This window comes from Dipteris shenzhenensis, chromosome 30 (assembly GCF_047967505.1).
Source record: "Dipteris shenzhenensis isolate YYH24624 ecotype China chromosome 30, Dip_SZ_1.0, whole genome shotgun sequence".
Taxonomy (NCBI): Eukaryota; Viridiplantae; Streptophyta; class Polypodiopsida; order Gleicheniales; family Dipteridaceae; genus Dipteris; species Dipteris shenzhenensis.
The window spans coordinates 36,328,648-36,354,422 of NC_141625.1; the positions used below are offsets into that span (position 1 = coordinate 36,328,648).

A 25,775-nucleotide genomic window follows, 5' to 3' on the forward strand; every position below is an offset into this window, starting at 1 on the left:
ACTGCTTTCGAGGTCTTTCACAAAGATTAGACAAGTAAAAAAATATATATTAGTGCTAGCCCAAAATGCCCACAAAGGTGATATAGGCACGTTTCTAAGGTAGTGGAGCTTGCACGATGGGAATTTCCTAAAGTGATGGCAATAGGCAGACAAGAACCATGGAAGAATCGAGAGTAAAATATGGATGGACTGGGGTTGAGAGGCAATTATGGTAATGAGGAAATCTCTATGTTCCTTATTTGTGAGGTTGGACTCCAAGGCACCCCTCCTTCTCTGATGAAGGTAAACGGTGAGGGTTGGAAAAAAAAGGCAATAGATCCTCATGGAAATGATGATTGTGGCAGCAATTGGCCACTTTTGTCTTTTAGGACGCATGCTAAATCAAATTGAGGGTGAAAGCTACCACAATCAACAACTCCAGTTGACATGCCTCTACGAGAAGGGATGTGGGCAGAAATCTAGAGTAGAGGCGGATGCTCACTAAATCGAATTGAAGGTGAACTCAAAGTTGCCACAAGTAGTGAGACTCAAATCCACACACCTTTAGCAAAGCACCGATTGTGAGGGGATGATATTCACAATATGCAAGAAGTCGGGTAGCCTCAATACCACATGGATATGCAAGGGAATATTCTCACACTAATAAAATCATCATTCCTTAGATGAGGATGTTTGAAGGATAGCACTTCGTCGCATAGATTGAAATCCATTCAATAGTTCTAGGGCATGTTCTTAGTTTTCTTCTATCTTACATATTTTCTTACTTTGAACCTGCCACATGTCAGGGAAAGGGGAGTTCCATGTCCCAAGAAAAGAAGAGTATAGAGGATTTTAGGAGGCAAAAAGAGTTTTTAAAATTCTTTTGGAGCACTATAGAAATTTGAAATTCTTAGAAAATATTAGGTACCTATAGTTTCATATATGAATACCATGGAGTTTATATACATATTTCTATCTCCCATTCTTTGTGTATGCGAGTGTACAGACACACATCTATATCTATGGTTGCAAATTTTCTGAAAATTCCTCAAAGTTTGACATTTATAAATGAAACCTTAAATTTTATTAAAAGCAATCTATGATCGCGACTTTGAGACCCAGCCGAGCGGGTCTCTAGCCCGTTGTGAACGGGTCAGGTTACTCGTGTTCTTAGTTTTCTTCTATCTTACATATTTTCTTATAAACTTACCATGTGTCAGGGAAAGGGGAGTTCCATGTCCAAGAAAAAAAGAGAGTATCGAGGATTTTAGGAGGCAAAAAGATTTTTTAGAGCACTAAGAAAGCTGAAAATTCTTAGAAAATATAATTAGGTGCCTATAGTTTTGATATAGGACTTTATATACATATTATGTCTCCCATTCTTTGTGTGAACATGCACCCGCTGGCACATACATTTGTGAGAGCGCGCAAACACACATACATCTATATCTATGGTCTTGAAATCAAAGGCATTTTAACATCCCACGTCGAAACCCTTCTTTAACTCGTCCTCATGCTACTACTGTGTTGTTATTTAAGTTATCATCTTGCAGCTTTAGATATGAAGCTCCAGAGTTGAAGCTTTTGAACGTACTACTGTGTTAAAGGCGCACTAGAAGTTATTTAAGTTATCTTCCAGCTTTAGACGTGAAGCTCCAGAGTTGGCAGCAGAAGTTGAAGGCGATGCAAATGGCGAAGACCCAGAAGCAGCAGGTGGAGAACTCGAAGAAATGGCAAGCGAAGAAATGGCAGAAGATGCCATCGTTCCGCTCGACGACCCATCCTCCTCGTTCATAGCCATAGCCACCACCTGATGGGGAGCTCCGGCCGACTGCAGCTCCAATTGCACTGGCCTCGACTTGGGTACCTCCACTATCTGCACATCCCTCAACCACTGATGCACTTGCCTCATGCTCGGTCGAGCTTCCGAAATCGGATGGCAGCACCAGAGTGCAGCATGTAGAACGCACCTCACCTCGTCCTCTTCACAACCGTCCGTCCCTGTCAGCCTCGGATCTATGCCTTCCAGCAGCTTGTTGCTTTCTTGCAGCAGCCATACCCACTGTAGCAACATCCACTCCTGCGGTTGGAGCTCGAAAGCCAGCACTTTCCTCCCACACACCACTTCCAAGGCTACCACCCCAAAGCTATACACGTCTGCTCGATCGATGGCCTTCCCAGTGGCGGATACCTCTGGTGCCATGTACCCAGGTGTCCCTGCGGCTGTCATGCTTGCACTCTGATCGTGCTTGATCAACCGAGCCAGCCCCAAATCCCCCAAACGAGCGTTGAATTCCGCATCTAGCAGCACGTTTGCTGCCTTCACGGCCCTGTGGAGAACACACGATTCTGGTCCCTCGTGAAGGTACTCCAAAGCGCTCGCTATCCCTACCAAGATGTTGTATCTCACGTTCCAGGTTAGAATGTTGATCTCTGGGCCGCGTTCGAAGAGGTGTTTGTCGAGGCTTCCATTGTGCATATACTCGTAGACCAACAGCGCCTTCCCTTTCTCGTAGCACCACCCACGCAGCGGCAAAAGATTCCTGTGGCGAACACGGCTAATGATGGAGATTTCTGCGCGGAACGCTTCTTCTCCATGCTCTGTAAATTGCATCAGCCTCTTGACTGCCAGTGCTGTTGACCCGAAGGAACGTCGATATACACAGCAAAAGGAGCCACGGCCCAGAAGAAGCTCCTTGCTGAAGCCACGAGTTGCTCTGCTCAACTCCCTGTGGCCATAACGACGAGGACTGATATCGATGCAATCTGAATAGATGAATTCCCTTTGGAGCCGCTGTGATTTCTTCCAATGTAGTATGAACGCGATGGCCACCCCACTGCAAGCGGCTGCAAGCAGTGCATATAAAAATTTCCGTGAAGTCTTTGAAAAAAATTTAAGCTTCAAAATGAAGATAACACTCCATACAAATCCCATTTTAAGCTGAAGATGACAATTGCACAGACTCCGAGACTAATGCCAAGCCCTCTAGATTCTAGAGCAGGGAGACTCACATTATTTGGGATACATATTAGTAGTATTGTAGATAAATTCTAACTACTAACTATATGTATGTACATTATATGTTGAAGTCTTGGAGATATGCTTGAGCTTCATGAATGCTGCGCTGGTGAAATTCTTGGGAGTCATATGAAGCCCAAAAGTCTAATGAAGCTCAATCTGCTCAGCAAATTTAAGCACTGGCTGCAAGGATGGTTGTGACGAGAGCTGCAATTAGGATGGCCTTTCGTTTACAAGATCTGCAACGAAGAGAAGCAATACTCGCCGCATTGAAAGCAGCGGGTGCTAGAAATTCATTGGGAACTGGCGAAGAAGACGGGCCGCTGTGTTGTTCATTGGGAGCTGGCGAAGGAGACGGGGTGATGTCTGGGCCACCTGTAGAAAAATTCCAAGCGTAGAGTGTATTCCCTTCAAATGACGAGCCAGTGCTTGCAGAAAATCCAAAGTACATATTCTCCAGAAACACTGTCGAGAGGTCATACTGCAGCGTGACCACTGTAGAGTCGGGCTTGGCGATTTGCTCAGTTGGATCTGCAGAGGTTGTGTGCCGAGCCATCCTGACCTCGATCAGATGCAAAGAGCTCTCGTAATCAATCCAAGCAGTGAACGTGTAGTTGGAATACAGGTCCAGATCGGGAAGACCAAAATCGATTCCCGTGTCGGTAGAGTTTGAGGATACCACCGTATTGATATCGATCCCAACATGGCTGGACGATGAATCGTTCAGAGAGGGATTCTGGTATGTGTCAAACTCGACAGCAAAGAAGTGGCGCTTTGCATCCGGCCGGGGATCGCCGTGCATGAGACCAAGGTCACGACCAGATTGCAAGGCTAGTGTGGAATCTGAGAAAGTGTGGGGGATGATCATGAATGCGAGGCCATCCCCACTGTATCCATAGCCCTGTACGGTGGTGATTTTGAAGGTAAAGGAAGTGCTGAAGGACACAGAGACGTTAGAAGAAGGGTCGAGGAGTCGGACAGGATTGAGGTAGAGAAGCTGGCCGCAGTTGCTATGGACTCTCTGTGTGTTGTTTATGTTGTTAGTGAGGAAGACAGAGTTGCTAATTGAAGCGTTCCCGAAGGTCTTCAGGAAACTAGAAGGAGCACTCATCCAGCTGAACTCTATGGCAAAAGTTCCTGATGAGCTTCCAATCACCGCCAGAAATACCAGTACTGCAGCGTCCACCCGAGATCCCATCTTGCTTAATATACTTTAGCTCCTCATCAATGGTGGCAACAGCTTCAAGCTCGACAAATCGACCAATGGTTCAACAGCTTGAAGCTCAGCTTGAAGCTCAACTCGATCATAATGGTGCGAGAGCTAGCAGTCTGTAGCAGAAGCTCTAATCGGATCTGTTGCATTGCACATAATCACCAAGCCGAATTAGTTCACCTATAACCCCATGTATTGATATTCAAACTCGTCTGCAACGTGAGAACCAATTACCAAATCATGCAGCCGGACCGGCACTGATGGAGTTAGAGAACAGTGACACGGAAGAACCGCATCATGCAGCAGGCTTCGAACACCCGCTGCAGAAAGGCTGCAGCGTCATCAGCAGCCCAAAGAGATCACGGTTGTTAAACACGGACCTTGCAATCGAATAACGGATTCGTCATAGAGTAGTTTCTTTCTTATTAGTAAGAAGCTGAGGAACACCATTGTTTGAACGGCAGGGCGTCACTGTCCCACAGTCAAGGTCTTGTTGACCTACGCGTCTTAGAGCGCATTAACTGTCCCCATGCACCGGGACCTCCACTACACTGATTATTTCTTTATCGTCCCATGATAATGTCCCTCCGACTGATAAATTCGATCAAGATAGCGATTCGTCCAACCCTTCCCATGAAAGTCGGATAGTCAAACCCGGAGCAGATGGCTTGTCCAATCAGCAGCCAGTCTCTCCGTATGAAAACAACATTGTCGGTCTGTGAGCATCACTTTGTGGAGATTTCTGCCCAGCCATGGGGACGAGTGATCTTGAGCTACCATCCACTGCAAGCCGGTTGCATGGGGATCGGCTTTAAGCCTTAAGAACCGCTCCGCTGGGTCTCAAAGTGAGATCTTAAAATGTTTGTAATTTCCAGCAATAGAACTTCAAGTTTCAAAATCCTCCACCATAGGCACCACTTGGCTTGGCTCTATGCTCAGTTTTACTGAACTATTCCGTTAGAAGAGCGACCATGTGATGTTGATGGAGAGGCAAAGCATTCGCACAACACCCACCCCCCTTCTTGCACACACACAAATGCTCTCTCTCTCTCTCTCTCTCTCTCTCTCTTCCTTTGATTGTGTCCCTCATGATGCACATGCACATGCACTAAACTCTCTCTCTCTCTCTCTCTCTCTCTCTCTCTCTCTATATATATCTATATATATATATATATATATATATATATCTCCATTGCAAGTTTGCTAGAATTCTCGGTCAAAGCAAGCAACATCTCAGTTTGTTAAAGGAAAATAAGAGTTCTATGTTGGCAATAATCCATGCACTATCTTAGAACATAATAACGATTAACGCAAAAGGAATGACAACCAAAAAGAGAAATAGCAATTCTATGTTTCTCAACTCGATGGAGCCCATAGCAATATAATAAGACAACCATTAGGCTGCTAGGCTACCTAATAAAAGCATCGCATGAATGCTCTGCTCGAGTAGGAATAGTGGCTCAAATAGAGAAACGTCAAGTGGATGATTTAAGAATGTATGGAAGGTCCCCTCATGAAACATGAAAAGACTATAACATCCGAAGATCTTAAGAGCTAAGTATGAACTATATATAGCCTATGTTATCCCTCAAAAGTGCTCATAAGTGACCTACTATTTTGGCGATGTGCAATACGTCGAGCTACATGTAGCTTCACTCTAAAGAGTACCCACACTACATCACGCCTAGAGTACTCACATTCTCCACTTTTTTCATAAACATTCCATCCATAATTTAACAGCCCACCCAAAGTTTGATATAGTGGTTTGAACGTCTCCTCAAAATTCATTCTAGTATCTATCCCATCTAAAGTTCTCAACCTATTCATTCCATGTCATGGACTCTAAAAGTATGAGATAGAAAACATAATGGAATCCATGAGATAATCAACTTAATGCAATCCATGATCAGCAATGCCTCAGTACCTCCTAGTCATATTTAACTCATCAATACATATTGCTGAGTTTTCTTTGTAATAACATCACTGGCTCTTGCTTCAGAGGTCCTTGATCTTCCTTCCATTTGCAAAATCTTAGCAAGAGCCAGACTGCTCCTTCAGTAATAGGAGACCATACATCTTCTACTTTTATTGACCGCTTTGCCAGAAAATTTCAAACTCTTTGACTTTTATCAATCGCAGTCTAGCTTTGAAACCAAATTTCAAAACCTCCTACCTTTATCGATCGCATTCCGGCTTTGATTATATAGAAGAGTTAGAAGAGTATACAGACCTACCTTCATCTTGTGTTTGGCTGTGGTTCTTGCTCGGACCTATGGCCGTGGTAGTTGTATTTCTGGTCCTTGCCTTGAGCAGTGGTGGTTCAAGATGATGACTGCCAATTATTGTCCGTGCTTGTCAAAAAATGTTAGGATAGAAGCTCCATCCACATAGAAGTGGAATGCATGCCTTCCCAAGCACTAACACTTCTTCACTCATTTGAGATTGAGTGCACCACGTTGTAGCTAGCTTTCGTTCCTCCCATGCTTGAACAAAACAACACCAAACATGTTGCATGCAAATAGAAGAGAGAGGATGTTAAATCATTACAGACATAGAGCTATAGCCATACAATACCCTAATGATCATTCTATGGCAGCAACATCCCCTAATATTCTTAAGCAAATCCTCTATTGAAGAAGCGCAGCTCTTGGGAAGCAGGGAGGGGAAGAGACAATCATTGAAAGTTGAGGCACAGTTCCTACCCGCCGATGTGCAACTCGGGTTGGTTCTTCATGCTCTTCCTCCTGGATTTGCTGCCCATATGGCAAAGTGTTGCCTTCATGTCCTTGCCACATCCCTTGGTCTTGTGGAAGCCCTTCTAGCAGACTATATACTACTCAATCGAAGCTTCCACACTGGATGGCTGAAATGGCTTTCCTGATGCCCTCCTTGCTGCCCTCGAGGAAACTAAAGGGTGTTGATCCTCATGAGCACTTTGTCTGCGAGTCTCATGGCCACCTTCTTTGTCCATGTATTGGTCCTTGAGGGAGGCTCCATGCAGCTCCAATCTGCCCCTTAGATGGACTCCTCGTGAGTAGTGAGGCCCCAAAAGGCCCCTTTATATAGCAAAGATCCCCCTCCAAAGGTGGCCAACCCAACAGCCCTAGTGAGCTAGCCTATGTTGCCTTGAAAGTCGCTAGGGCATGGCCGTGATCAACATAGTCCCTACCAGTGGACATGCAAGTTGTCCTGGTCAACTGGCTCTACCTGGCCTATAAGAAAGCCTTCATGGCCTACCTCAGAACAATACAAAACTCTCCCAGGCCAACCTCAGCTAGATAGGCGAGTATATGAGGCTCTTCTTGGCCCAAATCTGGTGCGCCATATCCTAAAACTCGTTTACATTTTTCTAGGGCATACTCTAACCCTAAACCTTGTGTTGCTTTTCAGCTTGGCCAATCTGCCCTTGTTCTTATTGTTTCTTGGGCCTTTCAGCATCCAACCGCTCCGTACACCTTGTGTAGATAGTGCATAAATTACCTACCTATCTTGCACTCTGTCCGCTCTCTGTCGCAAATCTGGTCCTTTACTTGCTGCGAAGGGTTGCATGTGTCTTGCAATCATTTTACCTCCACGATCTATGTTGATTTATCCCTCCAAACAGCCTTGGACATGCCAAGTATGTCCTTTATTGTGCTGCCTACATGGCAGCTTGTTTGTAGCCCATTTGCAGCCGCTTCTCTATGGTTCTCTCTAAAATCTTGCTGCCAACATGGCATCCTAGGTGCTACCCATGTGACAGCCCATATGTCTTGCAATCATTCTGGCTCTACCTAAAAGCTTGCTACCTACATGGCAGCCTAGGTGCTACCCATCTACCAAATTCTTGCCAATGTGACAATGTGACAACCCTAGCTGGAAGTGAACATCCTCTCCATTTGTAAGACCCCAAGCCTACCCTGCCCTCGTACTACTTTTAGTCTCGGAGCTGGTCTTTTATCTGCTGCAAACAATCGTATGTGTCCTGCAATCATTTTGCCTCTGATCTGTGCTGATAGAATCCTCCAAAGAGCTTGACATGCCAAATATTTCCCTCAGGGGGGTCACTCATCATATGTAACCCTATCACGTGAGTTCAACAGAAGGATATTTTTTATTCCTAAAATTTACAGAAATGAATATACATAAGGGACTATTTAAAATAGTTTTCGAAAAAATTTACAGATTTGTATAGAAAAGGGGTACATTTTATTAATGAAAAAATCTACAGATACAGGATTTTAAATATAGGCCTTGAACGCACGTGATATAGAGGGTTTATACATAGTGGACCCCTTGAGATATTTCCTTCATTATGTTTGCCCACTTGGTAGCCTGTTTGTTGCCCATGTGGCAGCCCCTTCTCTATGGCTTTCTCTAAATGGTTGCTGCCCACATGGCAGCCTAGATGTTGCCCATGTGGCAGCCCCCAACACTGGATGGCTGAAATGGCTCTCCTGATGCCCTCCTTGCTGCCCTCGAGGAAATTGAAGGGTGTTGATCGTCATGAGCACTTTGTCTGTGGGTCTCATGGCCACCTTCTTTGTCCATGTATTGGTCCTTGAGGGAGGCTCCATGCAGCTCCAATCTGCCCCTCAGATGGACGACTCATGAGTAGTGAGGCCCCAAAAGGTCCCTTTATATAGCGAAGATCCCCCTCCAAAGGTGGCCAACCCAACAGCCGTAGTGAGCTAGCCTATGTTGTCTTGAAAGTCGCTAGGGCATGGCCGTGATCAACATAGTCCCTACCAGTGGACATGCAAGTTGTCTTGGTCAATTGGCTCTACCTGGCCTATAAGCAAGCCTTCATGGCCTACCTCAGAACAATACAAAACTCTCCCAGGACAACCTCAGCTAGATAGGCGAGTATATGAGGCTCTTCTTGGCCCAAATCTGGTGCGCCATATCCTAAAACTCGTTTACATTTTTCTAGGGCATACTCTAACCCTAAACCTTGTGTTGCTTTTCAGCTTGGCCAATCTGCCCTTGTTCTTATTGTTTCTTGGGCCTTTCAGCATCCAACCGCTCCGTACACCTTGTGTAGATAGTGCATAAATTACCTACCTATCTTGCACTCTGTCTGGTCCACTCTCAGTTGCAAATCTGGTCCTTTACTTGCTGCGAAGGGTTGCATGTGTCTTGCAATCATTTTACCTGCGATCTATGTTGATCTATCCCTCCAAAGAACCTTTGACATGCCAAGTATGTCCTTAATTGTGCTGCCTACATGGCAGCTTGTTTGTAGCCCATTTGCAGCCCCTTCTCTATGGTTCTCTCTAAAATTTTGCTGCCAACATGGCATCCTAGGTGCTACCCATGTGACAGCCCATATGTCTTGCAATCATTCTGGCTCTGCCTAAAAGCTTGCTACCTACATGGCAGCCTAGGTGCTACCCATCTACCAAATTCTTGCCAATGTGACAATGTGACAACCCTAGCTGGAAGTGAACATCCTCTCCATTTGTAAGACCCCAAGCCTACCCTGCCCTCGTACTACTTTTAGTCTCGGAGCTGGTCTTTTATCTGTTGCAAACAATCGTATGTGTCCTGCAATCATTTTGCCTCTGATCTGTGCTGATAGAATCCTCCAAAGAGCTTGACATGCCAAATATTTCCCTCAGGGGGGTCACTCATCATATGTAACCCTATCACGTGAGTTCAACAGAAGGATATTTTTTATTCCTAAAATTTACAGAAATGAATATACATAAGGGACTATTTAAAATAGTTTTCGAAAAAATTTACAGATTTGTATAGAAAAGGGGTACATTTTATTAATGAAAAAATCTACAGATAAAGGATTTTAAATATAGGCCTTGAACGCACATGATATAGAGGGTTTATACATAGTGGACCCCTCGAGATATTTCCTTCATTATGTTTGCCCACTTGGTAGCCTGTTTGTTGCCCATGTGGCAGCCCCTTCTCTATGGCTTTCTCTAAATGGTTGCTGCCCACATGGCAGCCTAGATGTTGCCCATGTGGCAGCCCCCAACACTAGATGGCTGAAATGGCTCTCCTGATGCCCTCCTTGCTACCCTCGAGGAAACTGAAGGGTGTTGATCGTCATGAGCACTTTGTCTGTGGGTCTCATGGACACCTTCTTTGTCCATGTATTGGTCCTTGAGGGAGGCTCCATGCAGCTCCAATCTGCCCCTCAGATGGACGACTCGTGAGTAGTGAGGCCCCAAAAGGTCCCTTTATATAGCGAAGATCCCCCTCCAAAGGTGGCCAACCCAACAGCCGTAGTGAGCTAGCCTATGTTGTCTTGAAAGTCGCTAGGGCATGGCCGTGATCAACATAGTCCCTACTAGTGGACATGCAAGTTGTCTTGGTCAATTGGCTCTACCTGGCCTATAAGCAAGCCTTCATGGCCTACCTCAGAACAATACAAAACTCTCCCAGGACAACCTCAGCTAGATAGGCGAGTATATGAGGCTCTTCTTGGCCCAAATCTGGTGCGCCATATCCTAAAACTCGTTTACATTTTTCTAGGGCATACTCTAACCCTAAACCTTGTGTTGCTTTTCAGCTTGGCCAATCTGCCCTTGTTCTTATTGTTTCTTGGGCCTTTCAGCATCCAACCGCTCCGTACACCTTGTGTAGATAGTGCATAAATTACCTACCTATCTTGCACTCTGTCTGGTCCACTCTCAGTTGCAAATCTGGTCCTTTACTTGCTGCGAAGGGTTGCATGTGTCTTGCAATCATTTTACCTGTGATCTATGTTGATCTATCCCTCCAAAGAACCTTTGACATGCCAAGTATGTCCTTAATTGTGCTGCCTACATGGCAGCTTGTTTGTAGCCCATTTGCAGCCCCTTCTCTATGGTTCTCTCTAAAATCTTGCTGCCAACATGGCATCCTAGGTGCTACCCATGTGACAGCCCATGTGTCTTGCAATCATTCTGGCTCTGTCTAAAAGCTTGCTGCCTATATGGTAGCCTAGGTGCTACACATCTACCAAATTCTTGCCAATGTGACAATGTGACAACCCTAGCCCGAAGTGAACATCCTCTCCATTTGTAAGACCCCAAGCCTACCTTGCCCTCGGACTACTTTTAGTCTCAGAGCTGGTCTTTTATCTGCTGCAAACAATCGTATGTGTCCTGCAATCATTTTGCCTCTGATCTGTGCTGATAGAGTCCTCCAAAGAGCCTGACATGCCAGGTATTTCCTTCATTATGCTTGCCCACTTGATAGCCTGTTTGCTGCCCATGTGGCAGCCCCTTCTCTATGGCTTTCTCTAAATGGTTGCTGCCCACATGGCAGCCTAGATGTTGCCCATGTGGCAGCCCCCTCCTAGGTTTGAAGTCCACATGGAAACCAAAGTGTTGCCCATGTGACAACCCTAGCCCAAAGTCCATGCACTCGTCATATGGGGGCTTATAGATGAGGAGGTAGCCTCCAATCCCTCTCACAGACACATCTCGTTTCGATCCCAAATCATCAATGAAGAAGCTCCATTGGCTTCCCTCTTGAAACAATCTTGTAGAATTTGGTGTGGGTCTTGATTCCTAGCTTTTCATCCAACGGCTCCCACTCCGCCAGGTCTAGTCCCATCCAAGCAAAACTCCCTAGTACATAGGTCCATCCATGGTAGCACCTGATGGCCCCACCAACTTCAATCACGTACCTGCATTTGACCTCAAGCAATCCAACCTAAGCCCCTCCTCCATCTGGCAAGGTCTACAACCAAATAACAATTCTCATACACCTATCTCAACCTGAACATACTCTTTCCCGCATGGGTACAATCCTCCAAACATCGAAGTAGATTCCCCCGAACTTTGAATCAAGGACGTCCGTTAGAAATGGCCCCCACAAAGGGTATCCCATAGCGAAGGCTAATAGTGTGTCCCAAGAATTACACACAAAAGTGTTTAACTACGGAATCCAAAACTTATTTACTTATGTGTACTTCACAATCGTGAATGGGTCTCCTGGCTCCCAATCTCTTGTGAAGTGAGGATGCTTCCCTGTCTACTCAACTCTCGGCTACCTTTTCCTTCGCTGCATTTGCTGTTGATTCCAAGCCCGTAGTTTGCCACCACGACACCATTTGATCTCCCCGTTTTATAGCCATCACCATCAAGCACAAACAACAATGATCTCTCTCTCTCTCTCGGGATCGAGGGGCTAAACGAAGGTAGGAGAAAGGGGTGAGGCAGGCTCGAGGGGCTGAGCAGTGGCAAGAGAGGCAACGGGGAGGAGCTCTCTCTCTCCCTCTCTCTCTTGAGCTCCTGAGTGGAGGGATGAGAAAGGGGAGAGGCAAAGGGGAAGACAGCAAGTGTTCGAGGAGAGAGGGAGAGGCGGGCTCAAGGGGCTGAGTAGTGGGGCAAAAGAGGCAACGGGGAGGAGAACTCTCTCTCCCTCTCTCTCTTGGGCTCAAGGAGCTGAGTGAAGGGATGAGAAAGGGGAGAGGCAACGGGGAAGACAGCAAGTGTTCAGGGAGGGGTTCCATCGCTTCTCCTTTGCACCCCACTCCATCTCTTCCCTGATGACCATAAAGACGGCTCTCCAACAGTAGAGCCTCTAACATGCCAGATATGTCCTTCATTGTGTTGCCCACATGGCAGCCTATTTGTTGCCCATGTGGAAGCCCTTCTTTATGACTTTCTCTTAGAGCTTGTTGCCATGTGAGAACCCTAAGCTGAACTCCGCCTCCACGCACACTCCTCATATGGGGGCTTACAGAGGGTATCCCACAACGAAGGCTAATAGTGTGTCCCAAGAATTACACACAAAAGTGTTTAACTACAGAATCAAAAACTTATTTACTTATGTGTACTTCACAGTCGTGAATGGGTCTCCTAACTCCTAGTCTCCTTGCTACCCTTGAGCATAGCAAAGGGTCTTGATCCTCATGAGCTCTTTGTCTGTTGCTGATGGCCACCTCCTTTGTGCATGTCTTGGTCCTTTAGGCAGGCTACCTACAGCTTCAATCTACTCCTTAGGTGAGTGAGTAGTGAGGCCCCAAAGGCCCCTTTATATAGGGCAAATCCCTATCCAAAGGTAGCCAACCCAACAGCCCTAGTGGGCTGACATATGCTGTCCAAAACTGCTGACCCGGGTCTAACCCTAAAAACCAACCAGAAAAGCCCCTACCATCTAACATGCATTTGTGTGTGTGCAAGAAGGGGGGTGGGTGTAGTACATAGGTCCATCCATGGTAGCACCTGATGGCCCCACCAACTTCAATCACGTACCTGCATTTGACCTCAAGTAATCCAACCTGAGCCCCTCCTCCATCTGGCAAGGTCTACAACCAAATAACAATTCTCATACACCTATCTCAACCTGAACAACCCGAACTTTGAATCAAGGTCGTCCGTTAGAAATGGCCCCCACAAAGGGTATCCCATAGCGAAGGCTAATAGTGTGTCCCAAGAATTACACACAAAAGTGTTTAACTACGGAATCCAAAACTTATTTACTTATGTGTACTTCACAATCGTGAATGGGTCTCCTGGCTCCCAATCTCTTGTGAAGTGAGGATGCTTCCCTGTCTACTCTACTCTCGGCTACCTTTTCCTTCGCTGCATTTGCTATTGATTCCAGGCCCGTAGTTTGCCACCACGACACCATTTGATCTCCCCGTTTTATAGCCATCACCATCAAGCACAAACAACAATGATCTCTCTCTCTCTATCTCTCTCTCTCTCTCGGGATCGAGGGGCTAAACGAAGGTAGGAGAAAGGGGTGAGGCAGGCTCGAGGGGCTGAGCAGTGGCAAGAGAGGCAACGGGGAGGAGCTCTCTCTCTCCCTCTCTCTCTTGGGCTCAAGACCTGAGTGGAGGGATGAGAAAGGGGAGAGGGAAAGGGGAAGACAGCAAGTGTTCGAGGAGAGAGGCGGGCTCGAGGGGCTGAGTAGTGGGGCAAGAGAGGCAACGGGGAGGAGAACTCTCTCTCCCTCTCTCTCTTGGGCTCAAGGCGCTGAGTGAAGGGATGAGAAAGGGGAGAGGCAACGGGGAAGACAGCAAGTGTCTCGGGGGTTCACTATGTATAAACCCTCTGTATCACGTGCGTTCAAGGCCTATATTTAAAGTCCCTTATCTGTAAAAAATTTCATTAATAAAATGTACCCCTTTTCTATACAAATCTATAAATTTTTTCCAAAACTATTTTAAATAGTCCCTTATGTATATTTATTTCTGTAAATTTTAGAAATTAAAAAAATCCTTCTGTTGAACTCACGTGATAGGGTTACATATGATGAGTGACCCCCCCCGAGGCAAGTGTTCAGGGAGGGGTTCCATCGCTTCTCCTTTGCACCCCACTCCATCTCTTCCTTGATGACCATAAAGACGGCTCTCCAACAGTAGAGTGTTTCTTGGCAAACCTTGGAGAAAGACTCTCTAGAATTCAAATTCACACTCCCTTTGATGCCTTCCCTCCACTCCCCGTCAGAGTCTCCAGAATTCAAATTCACACCCTTCCACTCCTTGTTAGCGTCCCTCCTGCAAGCTCTCCTCCTGTCAACCATGTGACACATGGTGCCCTCCAGTCTCAACCACACAACATGTGGCAGTTGAAGGCTCTCCCTGAATGACACATGGCAGACTATTGCCTCCCTCCCTCCTTAATCTATATAGAAGCCTGCTCGGAGGAATATCTCTATGTCTCCCAATGACCCCACTTTCAAGCTCTGCCTCCTCTTTGCTTTTCATCCCAACTCGGTTGTTTTGGTGGTGCAGAAGAAGCCTTTGCCCCCTATGATTTTCCAACTCCCTTGCTTGAACGCCCGCTGCTCACATGTCCACCATAGTTGCTGCCATAGCCTTCCTTGGCGCCATCCTCCACCACCACCACGTCCATGATAGCCAAAAGAACCAGAATTAGAGCTTGCTTGCTAGCCTTTTCCCCGTTCCTGTACATTTAACTTTTCTATGCTAAAGTCTAACATTCCTCTCGCTCCAATTTACACCCACAACATGATACATGATTCAACAATATTCAAAGAGTGATCTTGCAGCCAAAAACAATGTGCTGCTGATAATAGCTAAAATGGATATCATATGTAGCCACAGCTTTGAAAGAAAAGCAATAACATAAAAGATCCCGCCATGATCACACAAACTTTACGTAGTCTAGCCTGGTTGCAAGAAATCTTATAGTGCACACGTTCCACATTTAGGGCACTTCGAGTCGGTTCGAGAGAGCCTAACGAACATGAGCCACTTGGCTCAGGGTGCAACATCAGAGACGACACTATAGTAACATAAAAGATCCCGCCATGATCACACAAACTTTAGGTAGTGAAGCCAAGTCTAGACCTTTTCATAACAGGGTGCAAGAAATCTTCTAGTGCACACATTACACATTTTGGGCACTTCAAGTCGGTTCGAGAGAGCTTAACAAACATCGCACTTGGCTCAGCTTGCAACATCAGAGACGACACTTTCGACCTCGGAGACCTTGCCTATGCTAGGGTACTCTTAGCCTCACCAGTCCATCAAGCTCTTGAAAACTGATGTTTTCCTATGCCAACATGCAACTTGACTTCTTGGATCTGAATCACACCAGTAGCATCTTTGAGGCACACCAGTAGGATCTCTGAGACGATGATACATATTGCAACACTTAGGACTAATGCCAATATCTCCCGAAATGCGCATCTCACCACATTTTAGGACACACTAAACCATAGTTAGAGGTGTGAGCATGGAAGCTTGCAACCGTGCATCTCCAGCAAGATGCAAAGTAATAGCTTGTTCTATAGCGGAATGCTAATTAAGTATGCAATTTAGCAAGACATAGGTTTACATTTCTTACCGAAAGAAATCATAACGGGCCAACGGGGACAAAAAAGAAAAGCAAATATGGTCTCCGATGCTATGCTCCTCATCTTACGCCTTGTTGCTACCGCTTTGACTCAACAGGGCTGGAGAAGCCTTGTCCCTATAGTAGGTTGCAAGGTACGGCTTATCCGCAGAGCAAATCCCTGGCATCATTCCGTAATGGAGAGTTTTCATGTAAAGCTGCGAGGGGGATAGGAACAGAGAGATGAAGTAGACGGCAAGATTGAAGGGAAGAAGGGCAATTGCTACAAATTGGGCTTGCTTGTCGAGCTGATAGTCTTTTTTGAGTTAGCAATCGCCTCTCCAAACCATCCCAGGAAGCTTCATCATGGTTTTCTCTCAAGTCCCTTCTCAAAAGCTTCAAAACACACATGCCTTGGATCCACACTACCAGAATTGAAATCGCAAATGCTTTGTCTCCTTGATATTGGGAGGATGGCAGGTAAATACGATGCAAGGGACATAAAGGATTGCTAAGGAATAGTTGTTGAATTATTCCTTGTAATAGGGCCTGCAATTACCACCATCAAGCATAGAATGCCGATTCGCATCGACTTGAAGGAACCTTTAGAAAAACACAGACCGTAAGTTGGGGAGGCGATGAAACAGGCAAATAAACTCACCACGCAGAGTGACCATTATTGCTTGATAGTGCATAGCACCCTTCCTCCACAGCCCACCATTTGCATACCTCGTTCGTCTCATGCTCGATAGAGGCTAATACCATTTCGAGCCCTACCTTTGTAGCAGCAGCTCTGGCAATGGCGACTTGCACCCTTCATTTGTCTCGAGCCTCTCCACCAGCTTTTTAGACTGATGTGGAGGGTGGAATTGGCACGTTGGAGAGCAGCAAAATAGGTCGATTGATGGTGGGCTAGGGGAAAAGCAGAGGTTGATGGAGCTGAGAAGTGAGCTATGTCTAGGAAGAATGGAACCCAAAATTGTGGCTCACATACACATCTTGCAGAGTCGAGGAGGTCCTTCACGGTGACATCTCCGGCAAGCTGAGACTTGGGTGACAAACTCAAATTCAAATTCTAGAGGGAGCGTGGTGGGCAAGGCAGTTGAAGGCTCTCCCTGAATGACACGTGGCAGTTGAAGGCTCTCCTTGAATGACACGTGGCAATTGAAGCTCTCCCTCCCTCCTTAATATATAGTATAGAAGGTAGTTATGAATACAAATAATCGACTGGTATATGCCATACCGAAGTCTGTATTGTTAATTGCGTTTCATCTATGCAGCACTTAGTTATGAATACAAATAATCAATTGAAATCGCTGCTGTATACATTGTTCATCACATTCCAATGGTAGGAGCTGTGTGTCCGCTGACTTCGAGTCATGAGTTGATTCATGAAATTCTCAGTTCGTGTAGCCGAAATCAAGGTTCTGCAGCTCATCAAGAAGTATTCTTTGATATCTTCACAGCAACCATAGCCCGAAATTGCTTCCATATAAAGATAGCAGCCATAGGCCTCAATTCCTTCAATATAATGTTAGCAGGCATACGTAGCCCAATACCTTGCTTACTGGAGCTGTGTTTTACAACGGAAAATTTGAAGCGCCCGTCCTACCTACTTCAGAGCAAACAAAGACAATCAGTTTGGACTCATCCGCGCAAATTACGTACAAACAGGTTTATTTGTTGAGTAATAAATCCATGTGAGTCTTGGGATGGTTGAGGAGATTCTCTGGCGAATGCCATACATCTAACTCATGGAATGCTAAGAAAGCCAAAAACAAAGCTCAGCCATCTCAGAGATGATCGCTACTCTATGCATCGTTCATTCATTACGTGCAGACCTAGCAGCGGTGAGCACAATTGAAAGAATAAAACGCTCTTGAAAAGATCTCACACCAGCAACAAATCCAGATAATTATGGAAATCGGACCGTATCATCTGAAATTCAACCCCACTTCAAAGACTATCGAAGTCGAAGTTTGAAAGTCTGAAAGTAGCTCTGTAGCATGGTAGCACCAAAATTAAAGGTCAAAGGAAGTGGAAGGGCTGGGGAGGACCGGTCACCTCTAAACAAAATAAAGTGTTAGCAGGCAATCTTTACTTCCAGCTAATATAGCCAATCTTTACTTCCAGCCAATAGTTACAAACACTTACCGGCTCATGCCAAGTGGTGGAGGAGTCGTGGAACCGTCCCAAATTCTCATCCAATCTCCCACGGTGAGTGATTGTGGGAGGACTTCATTCCAAGGGGCAACATATCTAGGATGATCAGGTGGGAGAAATCGATGGTGATTCTCATAGATGACCTTATTCAATGCGTCTGCCCGTGAGGCAACTAGTGAAGGACCACAAACAGGACATGCATGGTAACCCGATGTAGTGAGACCTGAACAATAGACACAATTAAGAGTTGAAGGTGGGTTTAGGGTGCCACATCCTTTGCCTATTCATAATTAAAAATGCAATGCTTACCTGAACACTCGCCATAGCTTGGGAAGTCATGCATCGTCCACATCAAGACTGCTTTGTAATTGAAGTCTCATGACGAGGGAGGCTTGCTCACATCATGCACCTCGATACCTCTCCAAAGTATCTCTAGCTCATCAATCAAAGGCTCCAAATAAGCATCAGGGTTTTTGACTTTATGTTTCCCTGGAATTAGAAGGGACAGCATAACATGTCCTTTCTTAATAGCCATAGAGGGTGGAAGATTGTAATTCACCAATACCACTGGCCATACACTGTAAGACGTGCTTTTGAGACCAAATGGGTTCACACCGTCCATACCCAATCCAAGTCTCAAGCTCCTAGTTTCTTCCTTGAAGCTTGGCCATGTGTCTTCAATATGCTTCCATGCAGGAGAGTCCGCTCAGAGTCCGCGGGAGTTCTCCACTTCCCATTCTCCATACTTTGAGATATGATTGAGTGTAATCCTGCGTGCACGATACATGTTTCCTCGACATCGATCACATAGACATTTGATTTTTTGCTCCAACCACATTTCGCGATGGTGGATACGGAGGGATTCATCCTCACTGGAGCTACTTGTTGAAGATGAAGACATCCTACAAACAAACAACCCACCAAATTTGCTCTTCTTCAAATGTTTAATTTAAACTCTGTGTCGCATCTAAAGGCGCGTCTAAAAATGCGTCTAATATCGCATCTACACTGTGTCTTTAGACGCGCCTATAGACGTGCTATTAGATGCGAATATAGACGCGGCTTTTAAACCTGCTTTTTAGCGCGCTCGCTTTGCTTTTCTTCACATTACTTATACTTCGCGCGGCTTGCTTGCTTCCTTCCTTATTAGCATATCCATAGTTTCGACGCTTAAGAGGAAGGCTCTCATACTTACTTCCAAGCTTACACTTAAGAGGAAGACACCCACACTTACTTCTAAGCTTAAAGGAGAGGAGGACGAACAAGGAGGAGAAGCAACTTTCAAAAAGAAAGAAGAACCTTCCATACCTCTATCCAAGTAAGTCTTTTTGCAGTTGATCTTGTTTGGAAGTTTGCTCTATTTAGATTTGTACTTTCTCGTATCCAAGAAGCGCATGATCTGGGTATCAGTGTCACATTTGTGTGTCGGGCACAATGTCCTTTTCTACTTTTGAGAAATCCGGTCTGTCGGAGCACGTCTATAGGGGTGTCTCAGAGCACATCTAAAAGCACGTGTACAGGCGCGTCTAAACGCGCATCTAGTTGTTTGCAAACACAGACAGACGCGTTGTTAGATGCTCTGTTAGACGCTCTGTTAGACGTTGTATTAGATGCTATGTTAGACGTTTTGTTAAATGCACTGTTAAACGCTCTATTAGACGCTCTGTTAGATGCGTTACTAGACGCGTCTATAGACGCGCTCCGACAGTAAGCCTAATATCCCTTCCCTAATAGATTTTTTTCCTTTTTTCCAGTTCAACATGTGGGCAGGAAGCGCTTCCAGCTCACCTGATCCCCGAGAATCTATTTGGAAGGACTTATATAACCTTTTAGGGCACCCTCCTAGTCCTGCGGAGTTATACGGGTATATGACAGGTACTTTAAACACTCCCCAGGAATCGGCACTACAGACTCCAAACCACCCCACAGCGCCTGAGATCACCCCAGCGGAGTCAGCACAGCCGTCTTATGCCCCTTCTTATGCCCCTTCCCCCATACTGTCTTATGCCCCTTCCCCCATGCCGTCTTATGTCCCTTCTGCCATCCCGTCTTATGCCCCTTCCCCCATGCCGTCAGGAGGTCCTTCTGTCTCGCAGAGCCGTCAACGTACTCTTGTGCCATCGAGACTCGGTTCTTCAGCTACAAGTGGTCAGCGTAGTCCCGTGCAGTCTCCAGCTACGAGTGGCCAGCGTACGAGCTCGACACGACAGGGTAGTAGGCGTAGTAGCAGGGAGAGCGGTGGGGGATGCATGGCACAGTGCTTTGGGCCATGTGGCAATGAGGAGGATGATGATTCAGATGATTTAGACGTGCCTCTGGGTGATGGTACGATTTATTATGACATCACTCAGACAGAAGGCATCTTGATGGATGCACGAGGGAAGGACATCATGGCTTTCATGTGCTCTGTAATTGCTAACAATTACAGAGATTGCTTTATCCACTACAAAGACCAGCCAAAGAGGTTGGCTGATGAGACCCTGACTGTTGTTCGCTCCAGGTATCCTAACCCCCCCAATCGCCAGTTCACAGATAAATGGGCCAAGTCAAAGATTGTTACGATACTTGGCAATAAAAGATCTTCGCTTTTAAGAGGCAGGCACTAGCGGAGCTTGCCAGGCTTGAGGCAGGTCAACCACCAAGGGGCCCGCCCCACACCGCTCACAAGCGTGAGTGGAAGAAGGCAATGAAGTCAGCGAGGGAGGACCCCAGTCTGCAGCACGTGGAGGCACAGAGGATCCAAATGGAGGAATATGGAAGCGCGCATTTTGGAGCAAGGGGTGTTGAATCATGGGAGGCCCAATTTGTAAGTATCGATCTCAAATTATATTGCTTATGTAGTTTACTAGGAGGTTGTTTCTTTGTACTAATCCCTCCGCAAAGTGTGTCGTCATGCAACTTGAAATCGTGGGCAGATACCCTACTCCTGTGGAGACAGACTACCACCGCCACCATCGCAGAGGAGATACATGGAGGCACTTCTATGATGACGGGTTGATTACTGAGGAGCAGTATACCCGGGCTACTGGAGCGCCCCCGAGGTATTTGAAAGTAATTAAATAATGCTAAAATTATAAGTAAAGATTTGATTTTTCATACATTGATATATGTTGTCCCTTGTTTACAGGCCCGTGCACAAGATGATGAGGAAGAGGAGGAAGGAGGCGCAGAAGGGAGCGCAGAAGGGAGTGTGGAAGGGAGCGAGGACCTCGAGAACATAGATTAGTCGTACAAGTAGTGCTAGCTACTCTTTTTTGTACTTAAAGCCACTGGCTTGGCTTTGTGCCTCTTGTATATACACTCCTCTTATTTTTTGTACTTGAAACCACATGACGTGGCTTAGCTTTGTGCTATATGTATATACAAGCACTTTTTGAGCTTTCAATTTTATTGCGTTTTGGAGTTGTAATGTTTTATTTGGAATTGTAATTAAAATGCGTTGGCTGTCAGAATTGAATTACACAATGTGGATATGGGATTCTTGTAACTATATAGCATACACAACATACACAACATTCTGTAAAATTTATTTAAAAAAAAAATAAAGCGCGTCTATCAGTGCGTCTATAAACGCATCTATATACACGTCTGTCTGTTCGAGTTGCGTCTATATGTGCGTCTATAGGTGCATTTATAGGCGCGTCTATTTATGCATCTAACTGCGCGTGTGTCTGATATATAGACGTGCAATTAGACGCGGGTCTCTAGACACAAAAATAGACACGCAAATAGACGCACCCGTAAGTTTTTTATATAGTTCAGTAAACGCATCTGTGCGTGCGTCTATGGGTGCTTTGTCTTGTTGTGAGAAAGCTCTAAGGCCCAATATTGCCACAAGGATAGTAAAAATTTCTTTATGCATGCCTCTCACAGTTTTTGTGGACTTGTTTAATACCTTTCCAGTGAAGGTTTCAAAAACAATGTTCACAGTTAAAGCAACAAGTTCGGCATGCATGCCATAATTTTTGGATAAAGGTTGGGATAAGAAGACATGTACTTCAGTGTTTTGTGAGGTTGTCCAACCTTCTATGCAACTGAAGTACATGGTTGCATCACAAATTGTTATTTTTTCTTTTTATTATAAGCGCAGTCAAATGCTAGGCACAAAACTAGTCCCAATGGATCAAGATGAAGATTCTTTTGGTGTAGAAAATAAACTTCTTGATATTGATGTTGTTGAGAATGGTGATGTGCTAGTCAATATCTCATTAAGAGAATGTTGCTCCCTAGCTCAATTGCACAATGACATTTTGTTTGAGACAGAAGGTTCTATTTCAAACGACTTTTTATTTATCTACAACAATAAAAAGGTACACCATCTGATTTATCCTAGTCTCATTAAGCACTGCTATTAGTTTACTTTACCCTATTGATTCATATTGCTTTTTTGCAGGTGCTCAAAAGAAGAGAGAGCTCAATAAAATGTAAAGACATTGAAAATTTGAAAATTGAGATAACACAGACTCCATAAACAAAGGTTTTGTATTCAATCAAGTAAAATTTTGTACAGAAGTGTTTCGTTGTACATGTAGAACATATTCTTGACAACCATTTTCTATTTATGTACAGCTTGATCCAGAGGCTGCTCTGCATGGTCCAAGCTCTCCCTATCATCATTTTTTGGAGAATCTCTTTTCCTGCTGCTCCATCCTGTCCTGTGCAGTATGTTGGTGCTACTCCATTGTCTCCTCTACTGCCCCAGGAGCATATGTTTGCTGCTGCTCCATCTTCTCCTCAACAACATCAGCAGCAGGTCCTTGCTCCTGTGGCTTCTCCTCATTAGTACTAGGTCCTTGTTCCTGTGGCACCACATCAGCTTCATCTATGGCATCAAGGTGTATGACACCTTCTCGTACTTTAGAGCTCTCACCCAACTCGACAGTAGCTGGTACAATAAGTTTGGGGGAGGCATAGCTCAAAAACTTCCAAATTGTATGAGCTCTGAAATTATATACATAGTTTGAACTGAAGCTATCTTCTTTCATCTGCAATGGCATATGATGATTTAGAACACTTTGTATCACTATCAATTATCTTCAAGCTAAATGAAAATTATTTTTTCTTACAAGGTCTGGCTGTTCTTTCTCAAAATAGCTTGAAAGTAGATATTTGGCACTGATCAGCACTCTCCATCCGCAGCTACTTGAATCATCTTGTTGTGGTGTCTGTACAGTTGGAAAGATATGTTAGAAACTGTTAACATCTGAACAAAATAAAATTATTCAATAAGTTCAAAGGCATAGCATGAAATAGACATCAATAGAGGGAACGACTTCTTACCTCTAGATTTATTGGCTCTATTGAATCCAAAAGAGAGACATTAGGAGGACAGTGATCCAATGCATCTAGAAGCCTTCTAATACAACTGCAATACATAAAATTTAGTTATCAAAATAATGAAGTTTTAAGTTCAAAAAGCACACACACCACTTACAATTTCAGCTTTCTGTGTGTGTTTTTAAGAGAGTTGAATATAAAGCATTGCTTCTACTGGATGTCAATAGAAACAAAACTCCAGTGGTCACTGCGTAAGGAAAAAAGCATTAGGAAATCAAAGGCTACAAGAGTTCTCAATCTTAAAGAAGAATCTTAAAAGAAGCAGTCACCCACATACCTGTTATGGTATGGAAGTAGCAAAACATCGATAACTTCAAAATTGCAGTGTCTGAACCAGTTGGAAATACCGATGGGAGTTTCCTTTGCATCTCTTAACTTGGAAGAAATGGCAAGATCAATAATATGGACTGTATGCTGTACAAAGGAGTGAAGCCAGCTTCTCATCATGCTGCATAGGACCAAAAAATAATTAGGGTAGGGTATAAAGGAGGTACAAGGAGGATTGCTTTGCAAAAAATGTAAAATGATAGACACTTACTAGAGCATTGCAAGAATGATAGTATCTGAGCAATACTCATTCTTATGAGCCAATGCTGCCAAGCATGGTTTTGTCAAGTCAAAATCATTCACTGAAAATTCATCCTCAATATGGACAACTATATTAGGGCCCAGCTCCTGCAACCTTCTATGTATCTGTAGCTCCCTCTTTCCAGTCTCCACATCTATAACAGATTTTGTTTCTTTTATTTGCTGCTTCAGTGACTCCTCATAAGCAGCCTTCCCTCTGGTGTTCTTTGACTGGGTTACTTCAACAACCTTAACCTCATCTACCTTCAACTTCCTTGTAGGTGGAATTAATAATATGTCTCTCATCTTTATGTCCTGCCATTCCACAGGATGAACAAGCTTGTCATACCTCCATCTCACTCTGGACAAAGTGTTGAAGTCTTTGGCCATCACAGTCACCCTATGAGCATGGGCTGCTACCAACATTGCATCTTCAAAATATTTTTCCAAGTAATCCTCTACCATTTCCTGTAAGGAAAGAATGGCAGTCCTGATCCACCTGAACCCAAGGTGCCAACTATCACATATTTCTTTCACCAGTCTTTGAAAAGGTGCCTTGGGGATTGCAAAGCCTATAGCTTTCTGTTGCTTCCTGATCTCCCTTAGCACACCTGCACCATGATTCAATCTCTTGGCGTTTTGCTGGAGCAGGCTCATTGGCTTACCCTTCCTGCCATGTGTAGCTCTTCCCTTTGGAGGCACACTAAATTTCTTGGTACCTGCCCCAGCTGCTGTTGCTGCAAGCCCTAGCCCTTTGCCAGCTTTCCTTGCAGTTGACTTGGTTCTTGCCATCACTCTGACAAACTGTATACAAAGCAATGGAAAGAGATTACAGCCATGGAGAACACGGTATGACACAAAAAGGCAATCAGACAGTTTTTGGTTCTGGAGTAAAATGTAAGTAATAGCCATATGTTTGGGGGGGGAGGGGGAGGGCACATGTGGCTCCCACCACATGTTTGGGGGGGGGTACATGTGGCTTAAGCCATATGGGGGGGGGCACATCTAGCTCATGCCACATGTTGGGGAAGTCACAAAACCAGAATGACAGGGGCGGATGAAGCAACATTTCGATTTCGGCTGTTTGAAATTCCTAAGGCCTTCTCCTCATGTTTTCCTGCAAATTCATGAGGCAGCATGCTGGAATATGCCTTCAGTCATTTGAATGTGTTTGCATGTCCATGCAGGATGGATTGAGTCTATGGAAGGCAAGCTCAAGGCAAGAAGTGTGCACAGACTGAAGGAAGAACCCATAAGTATAGTTTTACCCTCACATGCAATTATCACACTTGAAGATCTGCATTCCTACAGTGATTTCTCTGTCTTTACAACTAAATAAAATATGGACTGAGTCTATGCATTTCCATGCAGGATGGATTGTTTCTATGGTAGGCAAGAAGATTGCAGAGACTGAGGGAAGAACCCATTAATACTGACCTGAAATCTATCTGTGGGCTCGGGGGAGTCAGTGATGATATGTAACCCTATCACGTGAGTTCAATAGAAGGATATTTTTAATATCTAAAATTTACAAAAATTAATTTACATAAGGGAAATTTTTAAATGATTTTGAAAAAAATGTACATATTAGTATAGAAAAAGGGTACATTTTATTAATGGAAAAATTACAGATAAGGGATTTTACAAATAGGCCTTGAACGCACGTGATATAGAGAGTCTATACATACTGACCCCCTTGAGTTTATGGGTGTGCTGTGCTGCTGATGAGTACCCTGTGCTGGGGATGAACCTGTGC

General features: G+C 44.8%; 1 protein-coding gene across 1 annotated transcript; it reads right to left on the reverse strand.

Moving 5' to 3' along the window:
- Positions 1-1,591: 1,591 nt before the first annotated feature.
- On the reverse strand, positions 1,592-4,585 carry LOC147882049 (putative L-type lectin-domain containing receptor kinase S.7). Its single transcript, XM_087401508.1, has 3 exons — positions 4,446-4,585; positions 3,179-4,351; positions 1,592-2,826 (listed from the first exon to the last, which is right to left on the reverse strand). Exons 2-3 carry the CDS (start codon positions 4,194-4,196, stop codon positions 1,592-1,594), a joined length of 2,253 nt encoding a protein of 750 aa, XP_087257634.1. The 5' UTR covers positions 4,197-4,351; positions 4,446-4,585.
- Between the last annotated feature and the right edge of the window lie 21,190 nt (positions 4,586-25,775).